General features: G+C 50.6%; 1 protein-coding gene across 3 annotated transcripts in view; it reads left to right on the top strand.

The window, feature by feature from the left end:
* adam23a (ADAM metallopeptidase domain 23a) overlaps positions 1–22,259 on the top strand; it is a 305,906-nt gene extending 283,647 nt beyond the window's left edge. For 2 of the 3 annotated variants that reach the window (XM_043693275.2, XM_043693274.2), the window contains exon 25: positions 20,979–22,259. In XM_043693275.2, the coding sequence (XP_043549210.2) occupies positions 20,979–21,148 (170 nt within the window). In that variant the 3' untranslated portion in view covers positions 21,149–22,259. The remainder of the gene's footprint in view (positions 1–20,978) is intronic. The other variant, XM_043693276.2, reaches the window with a different exon arrangement.
* The last annotated feature ends 4,319 nt before the right edge of the window (positions 22,260–26,578 follow it).

Genomic DNA, 26,578 nt, shown 5'->3' with positions numbered 1-26,578 from the left:
CACACTATCCCACCGCGTTACCCACTGTCCCACCGCATTACCCACTATCCCACCGCGTTACCCACTATCCCACTGCGTTACCCACTATCCCAGCGTGTTAGCCACTATCGCACCGCATTGCCCACTATCCCACCACGTTACCCACTATCCCACCGCGATACCCACAATCGCACCGCGTTGCATAATAGTCCACCGCGTTACCCACTATCTCACCGCGTTACCCACTATCCCAAAGTGTTACCCACTATACCACCGTGCGCCCACTATCCCACTGTACGCTCACTATCCCACCACGTTACCCACTATCCCACCATGTTACCACTATCCCATCGTGTTACCCATTATCCCACCAAGTTACCCACTATCCCACCGCATTACCCACTGTCCCACCGCATTACCCACTATCCCACCGCGTTACCCACTATCCCACCGCGTTACCCACTATCCCACCGTGTGACTCCCTATCACACCGTGTTACCCACTATCCCACCACGTTACCCACTATCCCACCATGTTACCCACTATCCCACTGCATTACCCACTATCCCACCACATTACCCACTGTTCCACCGCATTACCCACTATCCCATCGCGTTACCCACTATCCCACTGCATTATCCACTATCCCACTGCGTTACCTACTATCCCACCCTGTTACCCACTGTCCCACCGCATTACCCACTATCACACCATATTACCCAAAATCCTGCCACTATCCCACCCTGTAACACACTATCCCACCGCGTTACCCACTGTCCCACCGCATTACCCACTGTCCCACCGCATTACCCACTATCCCACTGCGTTACCCACTATCCCACCGCGTTACCCACTATCCCACCGTGTGACTCTCTATCCCACCACGTTATCCACTATCCCACCACGTTACCCACTATCCCACCGCATTACCCATTGTTCCACCGCATTACCCGCTATCCCATCGCGTTACCCACTATCCCACCACATTACGCACTATCCCACCCCGATACCCACAATCCCACCGCGTTACCTGATAGTCCACCGTGTTACCCACTCTCTCATCGTGTTACCCACTATCCCACCGCGTTACCCAGTATCCCACCCTGTTACCCACTGTCCCACCGCATTACCCACTATCACACCATATTACCCACAATCCTGCCACTATCCCACCCTGTAACACACTATCCCACCGCGTTACCCACTGTCCCACCGCATTACCCACTGTCCCACCGCATTACCCACTATCCCACTGCGTTACCCACTATACCACCGCGTTCCCCACTGTCCCCCCGCGTTACACACTATCCCACCGCATTACCCACTATCCCACCGTGTTACCCACTATCCCGCCGCGTTACCCACTATCCCGCCGCGTTACCCACTATCCCGCCGCGTTACCCACTATCCCGCCGCGTTACCCACTATCCCACCGCGTTACCCACTATCCCACCGCGTTACCCACTATACCCCCGTGTTACCCACTATCCCACCACATTACCCACTATCCCACCGCGTTACCCACTAGCCCACTGCGTTACCCACTATCCCACCATGCTACCCACTATCCCACGCGTTATCCACTATCCCACCGCGTTACCCACTATACCCCCGCGTTACCCACTATACCCCCGCGTTACCCACTATCCCACCGCGTTACCCACTAGCCCACCGTGTTACCCACTATCCCACCACGTTACCCACTATCCCACCGTGTTACCCACTATCCCACTGTGTTACCCATTAACCCACCGCGTTACCCACTATCCCACTGCATTATCCACTATCCCGCTGCGTTACCTACTATCCCACCGCGTTCCCTACTATCCCACCGCGTTCCCTACTATCCCACCGCATTCCCTACTATCCCACCGCGTTACCCACTATCCCACCGCGTTACCCACTATCCCACCGTGTTAGCCACTATCCCACCGCATTACCCACTATCACAGCATATTACCCACAATCCTGCCACGTTCCCCATTATCCCACAGTGTTAGCCACTATCCCACCATGTTAGCCATTATGCCACTGTGTTATCCACTATCCCACCAGATTACGCACTATCCCACCACATTACGCACTATCCCACCGCGATACCCACAATCCCACCGCGTTACCTGATAGTCCACCGTGTTACCCACTCTCTCATCGTGTTGCCCACTATCCCACCGCATTACCCAGTATCCCACCATGTTACCCACTATTCCACCGTATTTCCCACTATCCCACCATATGACCCACTATCCCACCGTGTTACCCACTATACCGCAGTGTTACCCACTGTCCCACTGCATTACCCTCTATCCCACCGCGTTACCCACTGTCCCACCGCATTACCCACTATCCCACCACATTACCCACTATCCCACTCTGTTACCCACTATCCCACCGCATTACCCACTATCCCACCGCGTTACCTACTATCCCACCGCGTTACCCACTATCCCACCGTGTTACACACTGTCCCACCGTGGTACCCACTATTCCACCGCGATACCCACGCTCCTACCGCGTTACCCACCATCGCATCACGTTACCCACTATCACACCGCGTTTCCCACTATCCCATCGCGATGCCAACTATCCCACCACGTTACCCACTATCCCACCGTGCGCCCACTATCCCCCCGTGTTACCCACTAACCCCCGTGTTACCCACTGTCCCACCGCGTTACCCACACTCCCACTGCGTTATCCAGTATCACACCGTGTTACCCACTATCCCACCGTGTTGCCCACCACGTTACCCACTATCCCATTGCATTATCCACTATCTCACCGCGTTACCTACTATCCCACTGCGTTATCTACTATCCCACCGCGTTATCTACTATCCCACCGCGTTACCTACTATCCCACCGCGTTATCTACTATCCCACCGTGTTACCCAATATTCCACAGCGTTACCCACTCTCCCACCGCGTTACCCACTATCTCACCGCGTTATCCACTATCCCACCGCGTTACCAACTATCGCAACATGTAACACTCTATCCCACCGTGTTACCCACTATCCCACCGCATTATCCGCTGACCCATCGCATTACACACTATCCCACCCTGTTACCCACTGTCCCACCGTGTTACCCACTAGCCCACCGCGTTACTAACTATCCAACCATGTTACCCACTATACCACCGTGTTCCCCACTGCCCCCCGCGTTACCCACTATCCCACCGCATTACCCACTATCCCGCCGCGTTACCCACTATCCCAGCGCATTACCCACTATCCCACCGTGTTACCCACTATACCCCCGCGTTACCCACTATCCCACTGCATTACCCACTATCCCACCGCGTTACCCACTAGCCCACCGCGTTACCCACTATCCCACCATGCTACCCACTATCCCACGCGTTACCCACTATCGCACCGTATTACCCACTGTCCCGCTGCGTTACCCACTAACCCACCGTGTTACCCACTATCGCACCGTGTTACCCACTATCGCACCTTATTACCCACTGTCCCGCCGCGTTACCCACTATCCCACCGTGTTACCCAATATCTCACTGTGTTATCCAATATCTCACTGTGTTACCCACTATCCCACCGCGTTACCCACTATCCCACCGTGTTAACCACTATCCCACCGCGTTACCCACTATCCCACCGCATTACCCACTATCACACCATATTACCCACAATCCTGCCACGTTCCCCACTATCCCACAGTGTTAGCCACTATCCCACCATGTTAGCCACTATGCCACTGTGTTATCCACTATCCCACCACATTACGCACTATCCCACCGCGTTACCCATTATCCCACGCGTTACCCACTATCCCACCGCATTACCCACTATCCCGCCGTATGACCCACTATCCCACCGTGTTATCCACTATACCACCGTGCTACCCACTATACCACCGTGCACCCAATATCCCACCGTGTTACCCAGTATCCCACCATGTTACCCACTATCCCACCGCGTTACCCACTATCCCACCGCGTTACCCACTATCCCACCCTGTTACCCACTGTCACACCGCGTTACCTACTATCCCACCGTGTTACCCATTATCCCACCGCATTATCAGCTATCCCACCACGTTACCCACTATCCCACCGCGTTACCCACTATCCCACCGCGTTACCCACTATCCCACCGCGTTACCCACTATCCCACCGCATTACCCACTAGCCCACCGTGTTACCCACTATCCCACCGTGTTACCAACTATCCCACCATGTTACCACTATCCCGCCGCGTTACCCACTATCCCACCGTGTTACCCACTATCCGACCGCGTTACCCACTATCCCACCGCATTACCCACTATCCACCCACGTTACCCACTATCCCTCCGCGTTACCCACTATCCCCCCGCGTTACCCACTATCCCACTGCATTACCCACTATCCCACCGCGTTACCCACTATCCCACCGCGTTACCCATTATCCCACGCGTTACCCACTATCCCACCGCATTACCCACTATCCCACCGTATGACCCACTATCCCACCGTGTTATCCACTATACCACCGTGCTACCCACTATACCACCGTGCACCCAATATCCCACCGTGTTACCCAGTATCCCACCATGTTACCCACTATCCCACCGCGTTACCCACTATCCCACCGCGTTACCCACTATCCCACCCTGTTACCCACTGTCCCACCGCGTTACCCACTATCCCACCGTGTTACCCATTATCCCACCGCATTATCAGCTATCCCACCACGTTACCCACTATCCCACCGCGTTACCCACTATCCCACCGCGTTACCCACTATCCCACCGCGTTACCCACTATCCCCCCGCGGTACCCACTATCCCACCGCATTACCCACTATCCCACCACGTTACCCACTATCCCCCCGCGGTACCCACTATCCCACCGCATTACCCACTATCCCACGCGTTACCCACTATCCCACTGCATTACCCACTATCCCACCACGTTACCCACAATCCCATCGTGTTACCCACTATCGCACCGTATTACCCACTGTCCCGCTGCGTTACCCACTAACCCACCGTGTTACTCACTATCGCACCGCGTTATCCACTATCGCACCGTATTACCCACTGTCCCGCCGCGTTAACCACTATCCCACCGTGTTACCCACTATCCTACCGTGTTACCCACTATCCCACCGTGTTACCCACTATCCCACCGCGTTACCCACTATCCCACTGCATTATCCACTATCCCACTGCGTTACCTACTATCCCACCACGTTACCTACTATCCCACCGCGTTACCTACTATCCCACCGCATTACCCACTATCCCACCGCGTTACCCACTATCCCAAAACGTTACCCACTATCCCACCGTAAGCCACTATCCCACCGTGTTACCCACTGTCCCACCGCATTACCCACTATCCCACCGCATTACCCACTATCCCATCGCGTTACCCACTATCCCACCGTGTGACACTCTATCCCACCGCTTTACCCACTATCCCACCGTGTTAGCCACTATCGCACCTCGTTGCCCACTATCCCACCACGATACCCACTATCCCACCGCGATACCCACAATCCCACCACGTTTCATAATTGTCCACCGCGTTACCCACTATCTCACGGCGTTACCCACTATCCCAAAGTGTTACCCACTATACCACCGTGCGCCCACTATCCCACTGTACGCCCACTATCCCACCACGTTACCCACTATCCCACCATGTTACCGCTATCCCACCGCGTTACCCACTGTCCCACCGCATTACTCACTGTCCCACTGCATTACCCACTATCCCACCGCGTTACCCACTGTCCCACCGCATTACCCACTATCCCACCGCGTTACCCACTATCCCACCATGTGACTCTATCCCACCGCGTTACCCACTATCCCACCGCGTTACCCACTATCCCACCGTGTTATACACTGTCCCACCGTGGTACCCACTATTCCACCGCGATACCCACGCTCCTACCGCGTTACCCACTATCGCATCACATACCCACTATCACACCGCGTTTCCCACTATCCCATCGCGATACCAACTATCCCTCCACGTTACCCACTAGCCCACCGTGTTACCCACTATCCCACCGTGCGCCCACTATCCCCCCGTGTTACCCACTATCCCCCCGTGTTACCCACTATCCCCCCGTGTTACCCACTCTCCCACCGCGTTACTCACACTCCCACTGCATTATCCAGTATCACATCATGTTACCCACTAGCCCACCACGTTACCCACTATCCCATTGCATTATCCACTATCCCACCGCGTTACCTACTATCCCATCGCGTTATCTGCTATCCCACCGCGTTACCTACTATCCCACCGCTTACCTTCTATCCCACCGCGTTACCCACTATCCCACCGCGTTACCAACTATCCCACCGCATTACCCGCTGACCCACCGCATTACACACTATCCCACCCTGTTACCCACTGTCCCACCGTGTTACCCACTATCCCACCGCGTTACTAACTATCCCACCATGTTACCCACTATACCACCGCATTCCCCACTGTCCCCCCGCGTTACACACTATCCCACCGCATTACCCACTATCCCACCGTGTTACCCACTATCCCGCCGCGTTACCCACTATCCCGCCGCGTTACCCACTATCCCACCGCGTTACCCACTATCCCACCGCGTTACCCACTATACCCCCGTGTTACCCACTATCCCACCGCATTACCCACTATCCCACCGCGTTACCCACTAGCCCACTGCGTTACCCACTATCCCACCATGCTACCCACTATCCCACGCGTTACCCACTATCCCACCGCGTTACCCACTATACCCCCGCGTTACCCACTATCCCACTGCATTACCCACTATCCCACCGCGTTACCCACTAGCCCACCGTGTTACCCACTATCCCACCACGTTACCCACTATCCCACCGTGTTACCCACTATCCCACTGTGTTACCCATTAACCCACCGCGTTACCCACTATCCCACTGCATTATCCACTATCCCGCTGCGTTACCTACTATCCCACCGCGTTCCCTACTATCCCACCGCGTTCCCTACTATCCCACCGCATTCCCTACTATCCCACCGCGTTACCCACTATCCCACTGCGTTACCCACTATCCCACCGTGTTAGCCACTATCCCACCGCATTACCCACTATCACACCATATTACCCACAATCCTGCCACGTTCCCCATTATCCCACAGTGTTAGCCACTATCCCACCATGTTAGCCATTATGCCACTGTGTTATCCACTATCCCACCAGATTACGCACTATCCCACCACATTACGCACTATCCCACCGCGATACCCACAATCCCACCGCGTTACCTGATAGTCCACCGTGTTACCCACTCTCTCATCGTGTTGCCCACTATCCCACCGCATTACCCAGTATCCCACCATGTTACCCACTATTCCACCGTATTTCCCACTATCCCACCATATGACCCACTATCCCACCGTGTTACCCACTATACCGCAGTGTTACCCACTGTCCCACTGCATTACCCTCTATCCCACCGCGTTACCCACTGTCCCACCGCATTACCCACTATCCCACCACATTACCCACTATCCCACCGCGTTACCCACTATCCCACCGTGTTACACACTGTCCCACCGTGGTACCCACTATTCCACCGCGATACCCACCCTCCTACCGCGTTACCCACCATCGCATCACGTTACCCACTATCACACCGCGTTTCCCACTATCCCATCGCGATGCCAACTATCCCCCCACGTTACCCACTATCCCACCGTGTGCCCACTATCCCCCCGTGTTACCCACTAACCCCCGTGTTACCCACTGTCCCACCGCGTTACCCACACTCCCACTGCGTTATCCAGTATCACACCGTGTTACCCACTATCCCACCGTGTTGCCCACCACGTTACCCACTATCCCATTGCATTATCCACTATCTCACCGCGTTACCTACTATCCCACTGCGTTATCTACTATCCCACCGCGTTATCTACTATCCCACCGCATTACCTACTATCCCACCGCGTTATCTACTATCCCACCGCGTTACCCAATATTCCACAGCGTTACCCACTCTCCCACAGCGTTACCCACTCTCCCACCGCGTTACCCACTATCCCACCGCGTTATCCACTATCCCACCGCGTTACCAACTATCGCAACATGTAACACTCTATCCCACCGTGTTACCCACTATCCCACCGCATTATCCGCTGACCCATCGCATTACACACTATCCCACCCTGTTACCCACTGTCCCACCGCATTACCCACTAGCCCACCGCGTTACTAACTATCCAACCATGTTACCCACTATACCACCGTGTTCCCCACTGCCCCCCGCGTTACCCACTATCCCACCGCATTACCCACTATCCCACCGCATTACCCACTATCCCACCGTGTTACCCACTATCCCGCCGCGTTACCCACTATCCCAGCGCATTACCCACTATCCCACCGTGTTACCCACTATACCCCCGCGTTACCCACTATCCCACTGCATTACCCACTATCCCACCGCGTTACCCACTAGCCCACCGCGTTACCCACTATCCCACCATGCTACCCACTATCCCACGCGTTACCCACTATCGCACCGTATTACCCACTGTCCTGCTGCGTTACCCACTAACCCACCGTGTTACCCACTATCGCACCGTGTTACCCACTATCGCACCTTATTACCCACTGTCCCGCCGCGTTACCCACTATCCCACCGTGTTACCCAATATCTCACTGTGTTATCCAATATCTCACTGTGTTACCCACTATCCCACCGTGTTACCCACTATCCCACCGTGTTACCCACTATCCCACCGTGTTACCCACTATCCCACTGTGTTACCCATTATCCCACCGCGTTACCCACTATCCCACTGCATTATCCACTATCCCACTGCGTTACCTACTATCCCACCGCGTTACCTACTATCCCACCACGTTACCTACTATCCCACCGCGTTACCCACTATCCCACCGTGTTAACCACTATCCCACCGCGTTACCCACTATCCCACTGCATTATCCACTATCCCACTGCGTTACCTACTATCCCACCGCGTTACCTACTATCCCACCACGTTACCTACTATCCCACCGCGTTACCCACTATCCCACCGTGTTAACCACTATCCCACCGCGTTACCCACTATCCCACCGTGTTACCCACTATCCCACCGTGTTACCCACTATCCCACTGTGTTACCCATTATCCCACTGCATTATCCACTATCCCACTGCGTTACCTACTATCCCACCGCGTTACCTACTATCCCACCACGTTACCTACTATCCCACCGCGTTACCCACTATCCCACCGCGTTACCCACTATCCCACCGCGTTACCCACTATCCCACCGTGTTAGCCACTATCCCACCGTGTTATCCACTATCCCACCGCGTTACCAACTATCCCACCATGTAACACACTATCCCACCGCGTTACCCACTGTCCCACCGCATTACCCACTATCCCACCGCGTTACCCACTATCCCACCGCGTTACCCACTATCCCACCGTGTGACACTCTATCCCACTCTGTTACCCACTATCCCACTGCGTTACCCACTATCCCAGCGTGTTAGCCACTATCGCACCGCATTGCCCACTATCCCACCACGTTACCCACTATCCCACCGCGATACCCACAATCGCACCGCGTTGCATAATAGTCCACCGCGTTACCCACTATCTCACCGCGTTACCCACTATCCCAAAGTGTTACCCACTATACCACCGTGCGCCCACTATCCCACTGTACGCTCACTATCCCACCACGTTACCCACTATCCCACCATGTTACCACTATCCCATCATGTTACCCATTATCCCACCAAGTTACCCACTATCCCACCGCATTACCCACTGTCCCACCGCATTACCCACTATCCCACCGCGTTACCCACTATCCCACCGCGTTACCCACTATCCCACCGTGTGACTCCCTATCACACCGTGTTACCCACTATCCCACCACGTTACCCACTATCCCACCATGTTACCCACTATCCCACCGCATTACCCACTATCCCACCACATTACCCACTGTTCCACCGCATTACCCACTATCCCATCGCGTTACCCACTATCCCACTGCATTATCCACTATCCCACTGCGTTACCTACTATCCCACCCTGTTACCCACTGTCCCACCACATTACCCACTATCACACCATATTACCCACAATCCTGCCACTATCCCACCCTGTAACACACTATCCCACCGCGTTACCCACTGTCCCACCGCATTACCCACTGTCCCACCGCATTACCCACTATCCCACTGCGTTACCCACTATCCCACCGCGTTACCCACTATCCCACCGTGTGACTCTTTATCCCACCACGTTATCCACTATCCCACCACGTTATCCACTATCCCACCATGTTACCCACTATCCCACCGCATTACCCATTGTTCCACCGCATTACCCGCTATCCCATCGCGTTACCCACTATCCCACCACATTACGCACTATCCCACCCCGATACCCACAATCCCACCGCGTTACCTGATAGTCCACCGTGTTACCCACTCTCTCATCGTGTTACCCACTATCCCACCGCGTTACCCAGTATCCTACCGTGTTACCCACTATTCCACCGTATTTCCCACTATCCCACCGTGTTAGCCACTATCCCACCGTGTTATCCACTATCCCACCGCGTTACCAACTATCCCACCATGTAACACACTATCCCACCGCGTTACCCACTGTCCCACCGCATTACCCACTATCCCACCGCGTTACCCACTATCCCACCGCGTTACCCACTATCCCACCGTGTGACACTCTATCCCACTCTGTTACCCACTATCCCACTGCGTTACCCACTATCCCAGCGTGTTAGCCACTATCGCACCGCATTGCCCACTATCCCACCACGTTACCCACTATCCCACCGCGATACCCACAATCGCACCGCGTTGCATAATAGTCCACCGCGTTACCCACTATCTCACCGCGTTACCCACTATCCCAAAGTGTTACCCACTATACCACCGTGCGCCCACTATCCCACTGTACGCTCACTATCCCACCACGTTACCCACTATCCCACCATGTTACCACTATCCCATCGTGTTACCCATTATCCCACCAAGTTACCCACTATCCCACCGCATTACCCACTGTCCCACCGCATTACCCACTATCCCACCGCGTTACCCACTATCCCACCGCGTTACCCACTATCCCACCGTGTGACTCCCTATCACACCGTGTTACCCACTATCCCACCACGTTACCCACTATCCCACCATGTTACCCACTATCCCACCGCATTACCCACTATCCCACCACATTACCCACTGTTCCACCGCATTACCCACTATCCCATCGCGTTACCCACTATCCCACTGCATTATCCACTATCCCACTGCGTTACCTACTATCCCACCCTGTTACCCACTGTCCCACCGCATTACCCACTATCACACCATATTACCCACAATCCTGCCACTATCCCACCCTGTAACACACTATCCCACCGCGTTACCCACTGTCCCACCGCATTACCCACTGTCCCACCGCATTACCCACTATCCCACTGCGTTACCCACTATCCCACCGCGTTACCCACTATCCCACCGTGTGACTCTTTATCCCACCACGTTATCCACTATCCCACCACGTTATCCACTATCCCACCATGTTACCCACTATCCCACCGCATTACCCATTGTTCCACCGCATTACCCGCTATCCCATCGCGTTACCCACTATCCCACCACATTACGCACTATCCCACCCCGATACCCACAATCCCACCGCGTTACCTGATAGTCCACCGTGTTACCCACTCTCTCATCGTGTTACCCACTATCCCACCGCGTTACCCAGTATCCTACCGTGTTACCCACTATTCCACCGTATTTCCCACTATCCCACCGTATGACCCACTATTCCACCGTTTACCCACTATACCACCATGCACCCACTAACCCACCGTGTTACTCACTATCCCACCGCATTACTCACTATCCCACCGCGTTACTCACTATCCCACCGCGTTACCCAGTATCCCACCATGTTACCCACAATCCCACCGCATTACCCACTATCCCACCGTGTTACCCACTATCCCACCATGTTATCCACTGTCCCACTGAATTACCCACTATCCCACCTGTTACCCACTATCGCACCGTGTTACCCACTATCGCACCGTGTTACCCAATATCGCACCGTGTTATCCACTGTCCCACCGTGTTATCCACTGTCCCACCGTATTACCCACTATCCCACCGTGTTACCCACTATCGCACCGTGTTATCCACTGTCCCACCGTGTTACCCACTATCCCACCATGTTACCCACTATTGCACTGTGTTACCCACTATCCCACCGTGTTACCCACTATCCCACCGCGTTACCCACTATCCCACCGCGTTACCCACTCTCCCACCGCGTTACCCACTATCCCACCGCGTTACCCACTATCCCACCGTGTTCACAACTCTTTGCAGTTGCCATGCCGCACTGTGTTGCATCGAGATGGCATACTTCCTAATATCTCCTTAGTTGGCTTGATGTTGCAGTTTGTTTTATGTTGCTCCTGTGCAACGCCTTGGGACAGTTTGTTACATTCCAGGCTGTATATAAATGCAAGTGGTTTGATCTCCGGGTGTGTGGAAACTCTCCGTGTGGGTGTCAACATCAGTAATTCCAGTGAATTGATGGTGACTGGGGTAGACAGGAGTGGACTGTCAGGGAGCACTGTGTTTCCTGCTTCCCCCACTGCTCACTCCTGACCAACACTGCTGAATATCTGCCCTTTCCTGGTCCTTGATATTGGCAATTAAACGTGCAAACTGGACTATTCTTCACAACCTTACAGGTTTAGTACACATCACTACAGTTATTAGACCATAAACCGGTACGGACCTTGTTCAGAGAGGTTTGGTACATAGTGCAGTATTTGATAATATTTTACGTTAGGTTTGAATCACACTGAGAGGACAGAGCAGAGCAAGCTTCTTCTAACAGCATTGATTACTGGGACTGAGCCTGTTGCATGCTGATGTAGAGTCATCACAGAGATGTACAGCACAGACAGAGACTCTTCAGAGTCCATGCCAACCAGATAGTCTAAATTAATCTAGTCCCATTTGCTGCCATTGTCCTCACGTCCCTCTAAACCTGTCCAATTCATGTCCCCATCCAGATGTCTTTTAAATGTTATAACTGTAAAGCCCCCCCCCCCCCCCCCCCACCCCCACACAAACACTTGGCAGCTTGTTCCATATACACACCTCCCTCTGTGTGAAAAGGTTGCCCTTTGGATCCCTTTTATATCTTTCCCCTCTCACCCTAAACCTATGCCCTCTCGTTCTGGATTCCCCTACCAGAGGGAAAGGACTTTGTCTATTTATCCTATCCATGCTCCTCATAATTTTGTAAACCTCTATAAGGTCACCCCTCAGCCTCTGACACTCCAGGGATAACAGCCCCAGCCTATTCAGCCTCTCCCGATAGCGCAAATCCTCCAACCCTGGCAACATCCTTGTAAATCTTTTCTGAAACCTTTCAAATTTAACAACAACTTTCCTATAGCAGGGAGACCAGAATTGCACACAGTATTCCAACAGTGGCCTAACCAATGTCCTGTACAGCCGCAACATGACCTCCCAACTCCTGTACTCAATACTCTGACTGATAAAGGAAAGCATACCAAACGCCTTCTTCACCATCGTATCTCCCTGCGACTCCACCTTCAAGGAACTATGCACCCACACCCCTAGGTCTCTTTGTTCAGCAACACTCCCCAGGGCCGTACTATTAACTGTATAAGTCCTACGCTGTTTGGTCTTATCAAAATGCAACCTCACAGTTATCTAAATTAAACCCAGCTGCCATTTCCCAACTTGTTGGTCCATCTGATCAAAGTCCCATTGTGCTCTGAGATAACCTTCTCTGCTGTCTGTGCGCCACCCATTTTGGTGTCATCTGCTGTAACAGCGGGAAATACTCCATTCCAGTCCCCACTGTCTACAGCATGATGCAGCTGCCGAGACATGGGAGTAAATTTAGGAAATATAGCAGGAAAATTACACACAGCAAGGACTAATAAATACTAGTGAATTCATGATCAGATAATCCCCTTTCACTATTGTTGGTTGAGGGATGGATATACCCTTCTACAGAATGTTGCCAGTGTCCACTCGAGAAGGCAGCGAGGGGCTTAGTTTATTGTCTTCCAACAAATGGCATCTCAAACAGTTCAATGTTCCCTCAATACTACACCTTGTGCTCAAGCCTCCAAAATGGGACTTGAACCCATAACCTTTTGATTCCAACTTGAGAAAACGCTGTCCGCTCATCATTGCTGCCACATGGATTGAAGATGCAAGGCAGTGTCTCTCTGTGCTACAGACTCATCATATTCTGCCTCCTGAAGCAAGAACTGGACAATACCCAAGTTTGGGCTGACAAGTGGCAAGTAATATTCATGACACGCAAATGCAAAGCAATGACCGTCTTCAACACAGAGAGAACCAAACCACCATCCCTTGAAATCCAATGGCATTACCATCACTGAATCCCCCACTATTGACCAGAAACTGAACTGGACCAGCCATGTAAATGGCAGTGCTTACAAGAGCAGCTCAGCGGCTAGGAATCCTGCAGTGACTAATTCACCTCCTGACTCTTCAAAATCTGTCCACCATCTACAAGGCACAGGTCAGGAGTGTGATGCAATATTCCCCACTTGCCTGGATGAGTGCAGCTCCAACAACACTCAAGTAGCTTGATACCAACCAGGACAAAACAGCCTGTCTGACTGGCACTACGTCTGTAAGCATCCACCCCTTCCACCACCCACGCTCAGTAGCAGCAAATTTGTGTCATCGACAAGATGCACTGCAGAAATCCAACTTCTTAGACAGCATCTTCCAAGCTCATGACCACTTCCACCTGGAAGGTCAAGGGCAGCAGATACATAGGAACCCCAGCAGCTGCAAGTTCCCCTCCAAGCCACTCATGTAGTCATTTACCTGGCCTTATTTCAGTCAGCACATCCGAAAAAGTCGACTTGGTTAGTCAGATGTTACATCCTGGATGCTGGCAATTATTGATAAGAGAGGCAGAACCGATACTCCCGAAGACAGTGTGACACATTAATACTTTATGATGCTTCTTTTAGATCCCATCTCACACCCAGCTCCACTTGGCCATATTACCTTAGTCTTCAGCAACTTTCATTGATTATCCAACAACTTGAATATAGAGTTGCCTTCCAAGGTCTCGTGTCTCTCCGTCTTCTCCAGGAACATGACTCCCACCTTCTCAACTCTCCGTGCCATTCCTTGGAGCTTCTTGTGCACCTCACCTCCTTTCTTCTGTTGCCACTTGCCGAGTGGTTGTGAAAGTGTCAACTAGAGGTCCTTCTTCTCAAGTTCCTCAGTGGATGTGGACATCGCTGGCTGGCTCAGCATTTATTGTTCATCTCCAGTTGCCTTTGGCAAGGTGGTGCTGCTCTCTGGTCTGCGGGAGGTAGGCACCAGGATTTTTATTCAGCCGCACTGAAAGAACAAGTGATACATTTCTGAGTCAGGATGGTGAGTGGCTTAGAGGCGATCTTGCTGCTGGCAATGTTTCCATGTATCTGCTGCCCTTGGTCTTATGGAGGGTAGAGGTCATGGGTTTGAAAGGTGCTTTTAAATGAGCTTTGGAGAATTGCTGCTTCAGTGTTGTTGGAGCTTTGGGCAGGTTGAGAGTACCAGAGATATGGAGTGTTCAATCATGGTCCTCACTTTCACTTTCTGGGTGGTGGGCAGGCTTTTAGGAATGAAATGGTGAGTTACTGACCACAGCAGTCACAGTCTCTGACCGTCTCTTGGAGGCACAGTATATATATATGATTCTGATCAATCGGATGTTGATGGTGGACGTGGAATTCAGCGATGGTAATGCACCTCAAGTTAGGTTCTCTCTTGTTAGAGAGCATAGACTTCCTTCAGCGTGGAAGCAGGCCATTTGGCCCATCAAGTCCACATCAGCCCTCCAGAAAGCATCCCACCCAGACCCACTCCTACCCTATCCCTGTAACCTTGCATTTCCCAGTGCCAATTAGCCTATCCTGCCCATCCCTGGACACTATGGGCAATTCAGCATGGCCAATCCATCTAACCTGCACATTTTTGGATTGGGGGAGGATATCGGAGCACCCACCCAGACATGGGGAGAATGTGCACATTCCAAACTCGAGTTGCTCTGGTCTGGAATCGGACCAAGGTCCCTGTGCTAACCACTGGGCCACCATGCCATTCCAAAGATGGTCACTGCTTGCTACTGGTGTGTCATGCTATTACTTCCCACTTGTCCCTAAGCTTGAATGTTGTCCAGGTCTTGCAGCCTACAGTCATGGACTGCTTCAGTATCTGAGGAGTTGTGAATGTTGCTGAACATTGTGCTGTCATCGGTGAACATGCCCACTTCTGACTTTATGGTGGAGGGAAGGTCCTTGATGAAGCAGCTGAACATGGTTGGACATGGGACACTACCCTGAGGAACTCCTACAGAGATGTCCCGGAGCAGAGGTGACTGACCTCCAACAACCACAAATGTTTGCTTTACTGCCCAGGTATGACTCCAACCAGCGGAGAGTTTCCCCCAGTTCTCGTGACTTCAGCTTTGCTCAAGTTCCTTGATGCAACACTCGATTAAATACTGTTTCGATGTCTGAGGTAGCCCCTCCCATGTCTCCTTTGCAAACTGGGTTCTTTTAGCAGTGTTTGGGCCAAGGGTACAATGAGGTCTGGATCTGAGTGGCCCTGGCGGAACCCAAATGGAGCATCAATGAGCAGTGTTTCTGAGTGAGTGCTGCCCACTGTCACTGACATTTCCCCTCAAATTGTTGGCATTTGAGAGCTGACTGCGACAAGGATAATTAGCCAGGTTGGATTTATTTTACTTTTTTCATGATTGGACCCCTACGTCTGCTTTTGTTTTTGGGCATCCATATTCTTGGTGATTGCTCACTTTGAATTTGCACCTTAGAAAGATTGGGCGATGGCATTAAGTGTCTTTGAGGTGAGGGAGAGAGAAGGTCAACACATGACATCTCGATGACCCTTGAGGAGTTTTGGCCAGAGCTACCAACTACCACAGGCTGTGGAGTTGAACAGGTGATTCCCACATACCTCACCTCAGACAAGCTGAAACATTGTTGCGTCACCAGTTCCACACAACATCCGGATTTGGGATTCTACCTCCAGCAGAAGGTAAGGTTTCCCGTGCTGTGAAGTCCCTTGAGACACATGGAGGAAATGCTGAACTCCTCCCACAATCAATAGCGCATCGAAAATTGTAACCCACAACCCAGCCCATTCACCCCGTCGTCCCTGTGCATGCTGGCCCTGCCTGGGTCCCCGTCAGACATAACTTTGATTGCAAATCATTTCAGGAGCTCCTGTTTACCTTTGTAATCTCCTCCAACCCTATAACCTTCTGAGGTCCCTGCATTCCTCTGATTCTAACCTCTCATACTCCCTGATCCATTGTCCTTCAGCTACCTCAGTCCTGAGCTCCTCAATTCTCTGCCAAACCCTTTTCACCTCTTTATTCTCTCCCCCCCCGCTTTAAAATATTGCTTGATGCTAGTGATCCTTACTGCTGTTTGGCGTCAGTGTCAATTTTGTTTTTATTGGTAATGATCTTGAGAATTGTCTGAAGGTGTTGTTGATGTATAACTGCGTTTTTTTTAAAAGAAAAATCTTTCATGGGTTTGGGTACTACTCAACAACATTTGCTGTCCATCCCTAATACTGATCAACTCACCCAGCTATTTCAGAGAACGGTTAAGAGTCACCACATCGTTGTGGGTCTCAATTCACATGTAGGTCAGACCAGGTAAGGAGGACAGATTTCCTTCTGTAGAGGGAATTATGGGTTTTCAATGACAGTCAGTAGCCATTGCCAAGATTGGGTTTCAGTTCCTGATTTATGAGTTGCATTGAGATTCCACCGGTGGTGAGATTTGAAACCATTGCCCCATAGTATCAGCCTCAGCGTCTGAACTGTTGGCCTGATGACATTAGCATTCCCCACCGGCTGCCAAGTTTGTTTTTAGGGAAGCAAATGAGTTTGCATCCAGTCACTGCCATACTCCGAGAAGCAGCTAGTTAGCATATCCCGTCCTGTGTCTGTCATGTCCCAGTTGGTAGTGTTTCATCTGAACGTGGATTAGAAAGTTAAGGTTTTCCAGCAGGTGAGGAGCTTCTCCCTTGTACCTAATCCCTAATTGCACTTGTTGCAAAGTTCCTGCGTTAAACCTACTGAGGTGCCTTGTACCATGGTTTACTCTCCTCTGCATTGACAAAGGTGTGTCCCCAGCAGCCTCAAGCCTCATCACATGGCTCGGAGCCTCCAGGTTGTTGATTCATGGGGTGACCCTCTATCTGGCTGCTCCATGGCTCACACACCAGGTGTAGCTGGTTACAGTCTCTCCAGCTATGGCAGCTGTTCCTCAATGGGCAGCTCACTCACCTCTGACTCTTAAGATTGTGGGTTCAAGCCCCACTCTAGTGACTGGTGCACAAAATCTACATTGATACTGTCAGTGTACCCAAGGGACTGTTAGAGTTGTCTGTTGGAATAGGTCTTGCTACTGCCAGGGACTGTGCCGGAGGGTGGCTGTGTATTTTGTGAGAGTGGGAGAATCTGAGAGAACCAGACTGGGAGAGTTAGTGAGTGGTAAACTGTGAGAGGGGGAAACTGTGAGAGAGAGAGAGAGACAGTCTGTGACAGCGGGGATTTGTGAGGGGACAAACACAGATATGAGAACTCCGAATGTCACGGTGGTTATGGGCAGCCTAAGAGCTTGGAGCCCCAATGACTCCACCCCCTTCGGGTCACGACCCTTCACTTTGGGAGACCCCGTCTCAGGCAATCCTTTGAGATTAAGCATGACTTGCTTCCCCTCCATTGGGATGAAGTGAATGCAGGTGGTGGTTAGAGGGATCGATAACTGTGGTGTTTGCAGTTTTGTTCAGTCTGCCTTACACCTCGACCATGCCTTGGCACAATCCTCATAAAGTCCATGTGTCTGGTACCTTTGCCAACGAGACTTCTCGGCTTCGTCTTTTCCGTGATCTGAATCAGTGTTCACCATCTCAGAACAATGGTGAGATGGGCGGTGCCTTGTGGAGCGGATGTGTATTTTGGTCATAGTAATGGTGCAAGTATTGCCGTGTCTATGTGGTGAGATTAAAAAAAAATGGCTATCTTTGGCCAAACCTGCAGTAAGAATACGAGATGTATGCTTCAGGCATAGAGCGCACTTTCTGTTCTCGTTGTTCTGTCTAGCCACATCTAACTCTGTGAGGGCATTTCAATCACTGTCTACCAAATGGGAGGGAAAGCACCAAGAAGTGGAGGGAAGTAACTAAATAGGTCTCTAATGTCTGAGTACAAACCTCCTGCAATTATTATTATTATACCTAGAGTGACCAACTCTCCTCGTGTATATTCCTGGAAGTTTCAACCACGCCCCACCTGAAAAGCCTTCTCCATTGATCTAACCAGCGTGCTCATCCCTGTGGACACCATTGTCCTGATGTCAACTGGGAAGTACACTATCCCTTCAGGGCTCCATTGGAATATCATGCGCAGTCGATCAGCCATTCCTCTTGCTGACTCCCACTCCTGTATGTTGTTTATAACTGTTTATAACAAGAGTGTTCCAAGAAAGTGAAAACTAAAAGGCACACATTCTATCTTGTGTTGCTCACAACAGTGTTCTGGGGATGAGTGTTCAACTCCTGGAATGTCCTGTACAATCCCGGAGAGTTGGCAACTCTAGGTGTCATTAGAGTGGTGAGCTCTCATGACTGTGAGAGAGGGTAGCCGTAAGAGTTAAGCTCTAACTCCCGGTTGTCCACATAGTTTGTGACCTCTGGTATACTGTTTGTGTGGGAGCACACACTCTACTGGTTTCTCCTAGGTTCATTTTGCATGCCATTTCTATTGGTCCTGGGCATGTTTTGGAAGGAAGAGAAAACAACAGCAGGTTGAGATGCCTTAGCATGAGGCCTTGCTTATATGCCCCACATCAAGCCAGACTTTGGGGAGGTTGGAGCACACCCTTATATCCATTGCTTTGTGATGTCTTGCTGTTTTTTTTCCCCCATGAAGGAATAAGCTTTATTTCCTCCCTCTTTTCCACCATCTCCTCCTCCTTCCTTCCCCTTCTTCCTTGAGAGAATGGACAGCCCAGTGCCGGCAAGAGCCAATTATAGTCCGAGATGGGAGGAAAGTAGGCCGGAAGCTGTCCCGAATCCCGTAAATCTCTTGAAGTGTAACAGTCACGGCTCTGTCCATTTTCCCAGGGTGTCACAGTAAGTGTGTTGTGTAAGTGTAACCCCTAGCCTGTTCTGCTCGGCTGTGCTCTGGTTCTGCACGGGCCCCTCAAGTCTAAAGCTTTCCACTAGAACGAATCAAAGGCTGGGAGTTTGGATGTTGTGCGGGGCAGCGCCCCTTTGTCGCAGAGAGAAATGGCTTGGCCTGGCGATTTGAGCCGAGGAGCGAGGGTAGGGCAGGACGAGATACCTCCCAAACTAGCGTGACCCTGTTGGCATTCTGAGTTGTGCCAATGGGAATGGAGGGCACGGGTCCAACGTCTGGCACATGCTTGGGTGAGCTGCTGCGCCACACTCAGCGGGGAGGAGCAGGAAATCAGAGGGACTTTGTCCAGGCATGGTTGAACCCTCCCAGCACCTACCTGCCTGCCAATTTAGACCTAACCAAGGCTGAGGTGGGGCAGCATAGCGCAGGGAGGGGTGGTGGGTGGGAGCCTGAGGCTGACTCATTTCAGTCAGGTCAGAGATCCAGTTGAAGCCCTGTATCCCTGTATCCTCTCCAGGGGAATGCTGATGCAATTGTGACAATTATCCGAAGCTTTAGAATGAGGAGCCCGTGTGCTTAGGGCAGCACATCAGGGAGATCCCGCGTGCCGTGACTAATGATCTTTTCTTCTCCCCCCCCCCCCCCCCTTCCCCCCACCCCCAACACCCACCCTTCCACCTACTCTCCCCTCATCCTTCCTCCTCTCCACCTCTGCTTCCTGCTGCACCCTGCAAGAAATGTCAAGAAGCGAAGATATGATCCAAACCAGGCTGGGGCGATTTGAAATGGTGGTGGAGGTGTGGGGGGAAAGAGGCCAATGGTGGGGACGGAGGGTGTGTGCGGGCTGGAGGGTGGGGGGAGAGGGAGCGATCTCATCGCCTGTGGATTCTGGGAACGGCTGCTGAGCGTCAAACTCTTCGAGGAAGGAAACACAACGAGCAGAGCGACAGGACCAGAGCTCCCGGGAATGTCAGGTCGACTCGAGATCTTCCCCCCCCACCCCTCTCGCGGCGAGAGGAGGGGGGGTGGAGGCAGCTGGGCCTCCTTCACCTCCTCAACCCCCTCGATAATTCCCCCTTCCCGCTCCCACCCCCGACCACATCAGAGAGAAATAAGAGCCACACACAAGACAATAGGATTCCCACTTCATGGAAAAGTCCACTTGCAGCGTGGAGGGAGGCACACGGTCCTGAGGCATTGGCTGCACATCAGTTCATCGTTTGTTTCGTCCGCCTCTCCCTGTTTTTACTTCTCCCATCTCGGCGTTCTCCGTCCGGAGGGTACCCGCATGGAAAATAAACTTTAAAACGAAAACTCCAGGTGGGGAAAAGAACTGGCTCCCATCGACGGGCGACTTTCTGTTTCCCTTGACAGCAGGGGGTTGACACTTTCATCCAATCTCAGGTCCATCCACTCAACATTCGACTTAATCTGCTTCGAACTGCCAGAGATCTCTCTCTCTCTCTCTTTATTTTCTAGTTTGTAACCAAGACAGTGGCAGATGCCGTTCAAAATATTACGTTTATGGATGTACACAAACCAGATAGGGACTGTAAAGGAAAAAAACATGGAAAACTGCAAACTGAACTTTTTTTCTCTCTTTCACTACCTTGTAACCATCTGTGTTAATCTAGATGTACATATATAGTGGGTGTTTCAAGGCCAGCAGGTGAACATTTTGGATGAATATTTGAACGTTAGAAAGTTTGAATGGCAGGGAGAATTATTGCGTCAAAAATGGCGATTGAGCTAAATTCACTTTCCAGCTCTTGATCCCATTATAATCAGGACACTTTCTGCTCTCCATCTGAGTGTGTTTTTTTTTGCGAGTTCATTTTTTTTTTGTATTTACCTCCCTTTCAGAGACTTGCAGCCCTCTCTGTTTGGAACTGCCCTTTCTGGTAGTCAAGGCCTCAGCACATTGACCACTGGGTGAGCCAACCCATGAGTTTATGAGGTAAAAACAACAACTGCAGATGCTGGAAACCAGATTCTGGATCAGTGGTGCTGGAAGAGCACAGCAATTCAGGCAGCATCCAACGAGCAGCGAAATCGACGTTTCGGGCAAAAGCCCTTCATCAGGAAGGGCTTTTGCCCGAAACGTCGATTTCGCTGCTCGTTGGATGCTGCCTGAATTGCTGTGCTCTTCCAGCACCACTGATCCAGAACCATGAGTTTATGTGCAAGTCCCATTGAAAGCCAGAATGGTTCAGTCCAGGCAGTGAAAGAAGTCGTCTGATTGGCGCAGTGGGAAGAGATTGAAGTGTTGATGTTTGCCAATGAATGCCTCTTCTGACAGTCCAGCTCAGCTTTACTCTCCTGCTTTTTCAAAATGAAACAAAATGCCAGGGAACAAAATTTTTAGTTAACAGGTTGGGAAATTTGAGACAATTGGCTTGGAAAATCTTGCCCTGTAGGCATGTTGCACGGGGACAAAGAAGTTAAACATCAACACATTTCCCTCAAACCCACCAGTGCCCCACCCTGAGCAGTAGACTGCTCAATGAAGATGTTACACTGGGCTGCGCTATATGGGTCGCGTTCTGTTCAATCTGGACTCATTGCTAGATTGTCCCGCTCTGAATTTTCTTATCTGGGCTACGAGTGCTGTTTCTCTCCCAACTGATCTGTGCGTCAGATCTTTGTACCCGGGGTGTCGTGGCTTCGAAGGACAAAGTGGCCAATAATTTGGCGCTGAAATAGCTGACTCAGAAAAGGTGCTGGAAACCAGAAATGTTTTGTGAGAGAGTCCTGTCCAACAATCAGGTTGTGTTTCATTGGTAAAGCATAGGAGCTGAAGGAGGCCATTCAGCCCATTGAGTCTGCTCTGCCATTCAATGAGGTTGTAGCTGATTGGATAACCCTCAACTCCACTTTCCTGTCTTTTCCCTATAACCTTTGGTTTCCTTACTGATTAAAAATCTCATCTTGGCCTTGAATGTATTTAATAATCCAGCTTTGACAGCCCTCTGTGGTAAAGAATTCCACAGACTCACTACCCTCTGAGAGAAGACCTTCCTCCTCATCTCTGTCTTAAATATGTGACCTCTATTCTGAAATAATGCCCTCTTGTCCTAGACTCTCCCACAAGGGGAGCCAACCTCTCTGCATCTACCCTATAAAATCTTTTAGGAATCTTGTATGTTTCAGTAAGATCATCTCTAATTTTTTCTAAGCTCCAGTGGGTACAAGTCCAATCTATTCAACCTCTCCACATAACTTAGGCCATCCATATGTGGTATCCTCCTCATTAACCTTCTCTGGACTGGTCACTGTGCATAGGGACATTGCAGAGGCAGCTCCTTTGGGAGCACCAATGAGAGGAAATCCTCTGGAGCACACTTGCCCTGCCAGTGCACATGATAGTAACTCTCCCCTCATCGATGCGCTTGTCTGTAACCTGAGCTCTGTTGGCAATGGAAATGACTCACAGAGCAAAGAACAGTCAGCCTAACCCTGCATCTGACAATCCAGTAGGAGTGCCTGAAGAAACACTGCAATGGGAATCAATCTCTGCATCAAATATGTCTTGTTATACCTGAAATGCGAGAGTATTTAACAGGAACATTTGGACACTAAAAGTGGAAGATGGTTCCATTTCCCAGCACAAATACCCATTCTCCATACCCAGCAGATTATCAACTGTGTTTTGTTTTGAAGGGAAAGACAATCAAGATATTTCTGGGCGTCTCCAGGTATTAAAACTATCTCTATTTCAATTGTAAATGGTGGTTTAAAACCAGCAAGAATAATTATTTTAAAAAATCACAACTGGCATTGGAGCATTGCTAGTCAGGTCAGCATTCATCACCCCTCCCTAACAGCCCTGAAGAAATTCTTCTTGAAACACTGCAGTTCTTGGGATGTTGGTACACCCACAGTGCTGTTAGGAAGGGATTTCCAGGATTTTGACCCAGTGACGGTGATATATTTCTTCAGTCAGGATGATCTGTGGCTCAAGCACAGACAGACACTGATTGCAGACAGTCTGCAAGCAAAAGATTCCCAAATCCCACACTGTAAACTAAGACAGCCTCCATGAGCAGACAGTCTCCAAACCCAGTCTCCACCTCCAGATGGTCTCCATTACTGGACAGTTTGTATCCTCAATCTCCAAATTCAGACATTCCCCAGACCCGATAGTTTCCTAGATAGGCTGTGTTCCGAGACAGTCCCCATCACCAGAGAGACTCCATTTCCAATAGACTCCATGAGCAGATGAAGTATCCATTCCCTGACAGTCAGCATTCCTGGACAACCTTTCCTGGTGATGACTGTCAATGTCTGCCTACGTTACCCGACTGCTCCCTGCAACGGAGTGCCCATCCACTTCACCTTCCAGAGAGAGCCCACCCTCTGGAACTGGGATATCCCTGGCAGGCGGTCAACTCTTGCCATGTATGTATGTGGAGACTTTATCACATGACTGCCTTCCTCCAACTGCCTTATATCCCAGATTCCAGCCCCAAATTGTTCACCTTCCAACAACAATCAGAAAAGGGAGCAGACTGGATTGGCAGGGAAGGAGCGTCCAATCAGACACTGTTCATCACCAACAATACTTTTATAAGTGGACAAAGTATCTGTTTAATGCCCAGCACCCGTCCTGGCGATGAACTTCTAATCTCTAGACTCTCCAGGGCGACCCTGGAGGAATTCTCTCTTCCTCAGTGGATTGCTAACCTCAAGATGATCTGTCTGCACTGCCTGCGACTTCCCCTGAGGTCAATGGAGATGGTATTTAGACTGTGGCACTGGAATGGACACCTGCCTTGCCAACTCCACCCGCTCTATAGCAGCTGCTTCAGTACTGTATATAACATTAGCCATTCTAGAGAACAGAAAACCTTGGCTATAGCTGGGATGCTGCATGTAGCAATGTAACAAGGCTTGATTCATTCATTGAGAAATTCAAGATTATGTTCAGCAGGAATATGCTAATAGGTGCATGGGGAAACAAAACAAAGAATGAAAAGGTTAACAATTACATTTTTATTTACTATGCAAGAATGTGTATTGCACACAGCTATCCACACATGCACACACACACAAACAACATTCATGGTATGAACTGCTAAATACTTGAAGATCATGAAGAAAATTTTTTTTATATACTCGGTTCATTTATGTTAAAATTTTACTTATTAATGAAATGCCATGATTGGAATGACTTACAAGTTCTTTATTAATATGTCAGCACCAGGTTTATTTTCATTAAAGGTCACCAGACTAAAAGAAAATGATTGGGCTAATTTATATTCGATATCATTATTCATCATGTTACAGGAATATCTTTTCCACAACTAAGATATACAAGCTTGCAGTGAACTTTGACCTATGCTCCGTAAGTATTGGATATAAGGGAACAGTGCAGTGCAGCTATGGGCTACATAGCTCATTCTTTGATAAACTATGAAATAATGTTTCTGTACCAACAGATTAGAATTCACGCAGATTAAATAACTCTTCGCCAAGAAGCTGCTCTGCAGAATTCACTGCATTTCACACTTAGTGTTTTTTTGGCCAAAATGTCCACGCATTGGTAGGCATTTTAACATCAACCGATGGGACTGGTATTCAAAAGTGGACAAAGTCAGGAATGGTGTTGGTAATGCAAATGGCAGGGAGAAAGGGTTTTCACTGGCTGAGCATAGATGAAGATAACTAGTAGCTTCTATCACCTGAAACATACTGTCTGAAAGGATGGGCAATGAGTCACCTTCAAAAGAGAACTGGATAGATAATTGAAGGAGAACTGTTTGGAAGTTTATGGGGCAAGACCGGGCAAGTGGAACTAATTGGAATCTTTGTCAAGAAACCATGATGGGTCATATGGTTGCTTTGCATTGTTCGATTCTTTTTTAAGGCACAGCTCCTGAATTGCTATTTCCTATCAGTTATACCTTGTGCAAACTAGGTGAGAGTAATGGAGTGGAAGGGTGTGTCACCTTTCTCCAGTGGACATGAAGATCTTGTAAAAGCTTATCCAGCAATCTTCATCCTGTTACAAGCGATCTGGATGCGTCTACATGCTTGCCTGGTGCCTACTTCCTGACGTCTTCAGACAACCTGTGAGCTTGGTTTAGCCAACAATAACAATGACCCATTAGTGCATCAAGAGAGTCCTACTGTTGCGCCATCTGATCTGAGATGCTAATATCATTTGGAGATAGCAATTCTCCAGAATGGACACACTTCCAATATCTGCCATTCATTACTGTGCATCTGCTGGCCTGGGATGGTCTGGATATGTTGGGATGGGTGTAGGTGAAGTGGATTGGAGCTGCTGGGATTGAGATGGTCAGGATTTGTTGGGATTGAGGTGGTTTTGATGT

Source organism: Chiloscyllium plagiosum, unplaced genomic scaffold (genome assembly GCF_037043375.1).
Source record: "Chiloscyllium plagiosum isolate Xiang-an unplaced genomic scaffold, Cpla_swu_hap1 HiC_scaffold_7, whole genome shotgun sequence".
Lineage (NCBI taxonomy): Eukaryota > Metazoa > Chordata > Chondrichthyes > Orectolobiformes > Hemiscylliidae > Chiloscyllium > Chiloscyllium plagiosum.
This window is presented reverse-complemented; position numbering and strand designations above follow the sequence as displayed.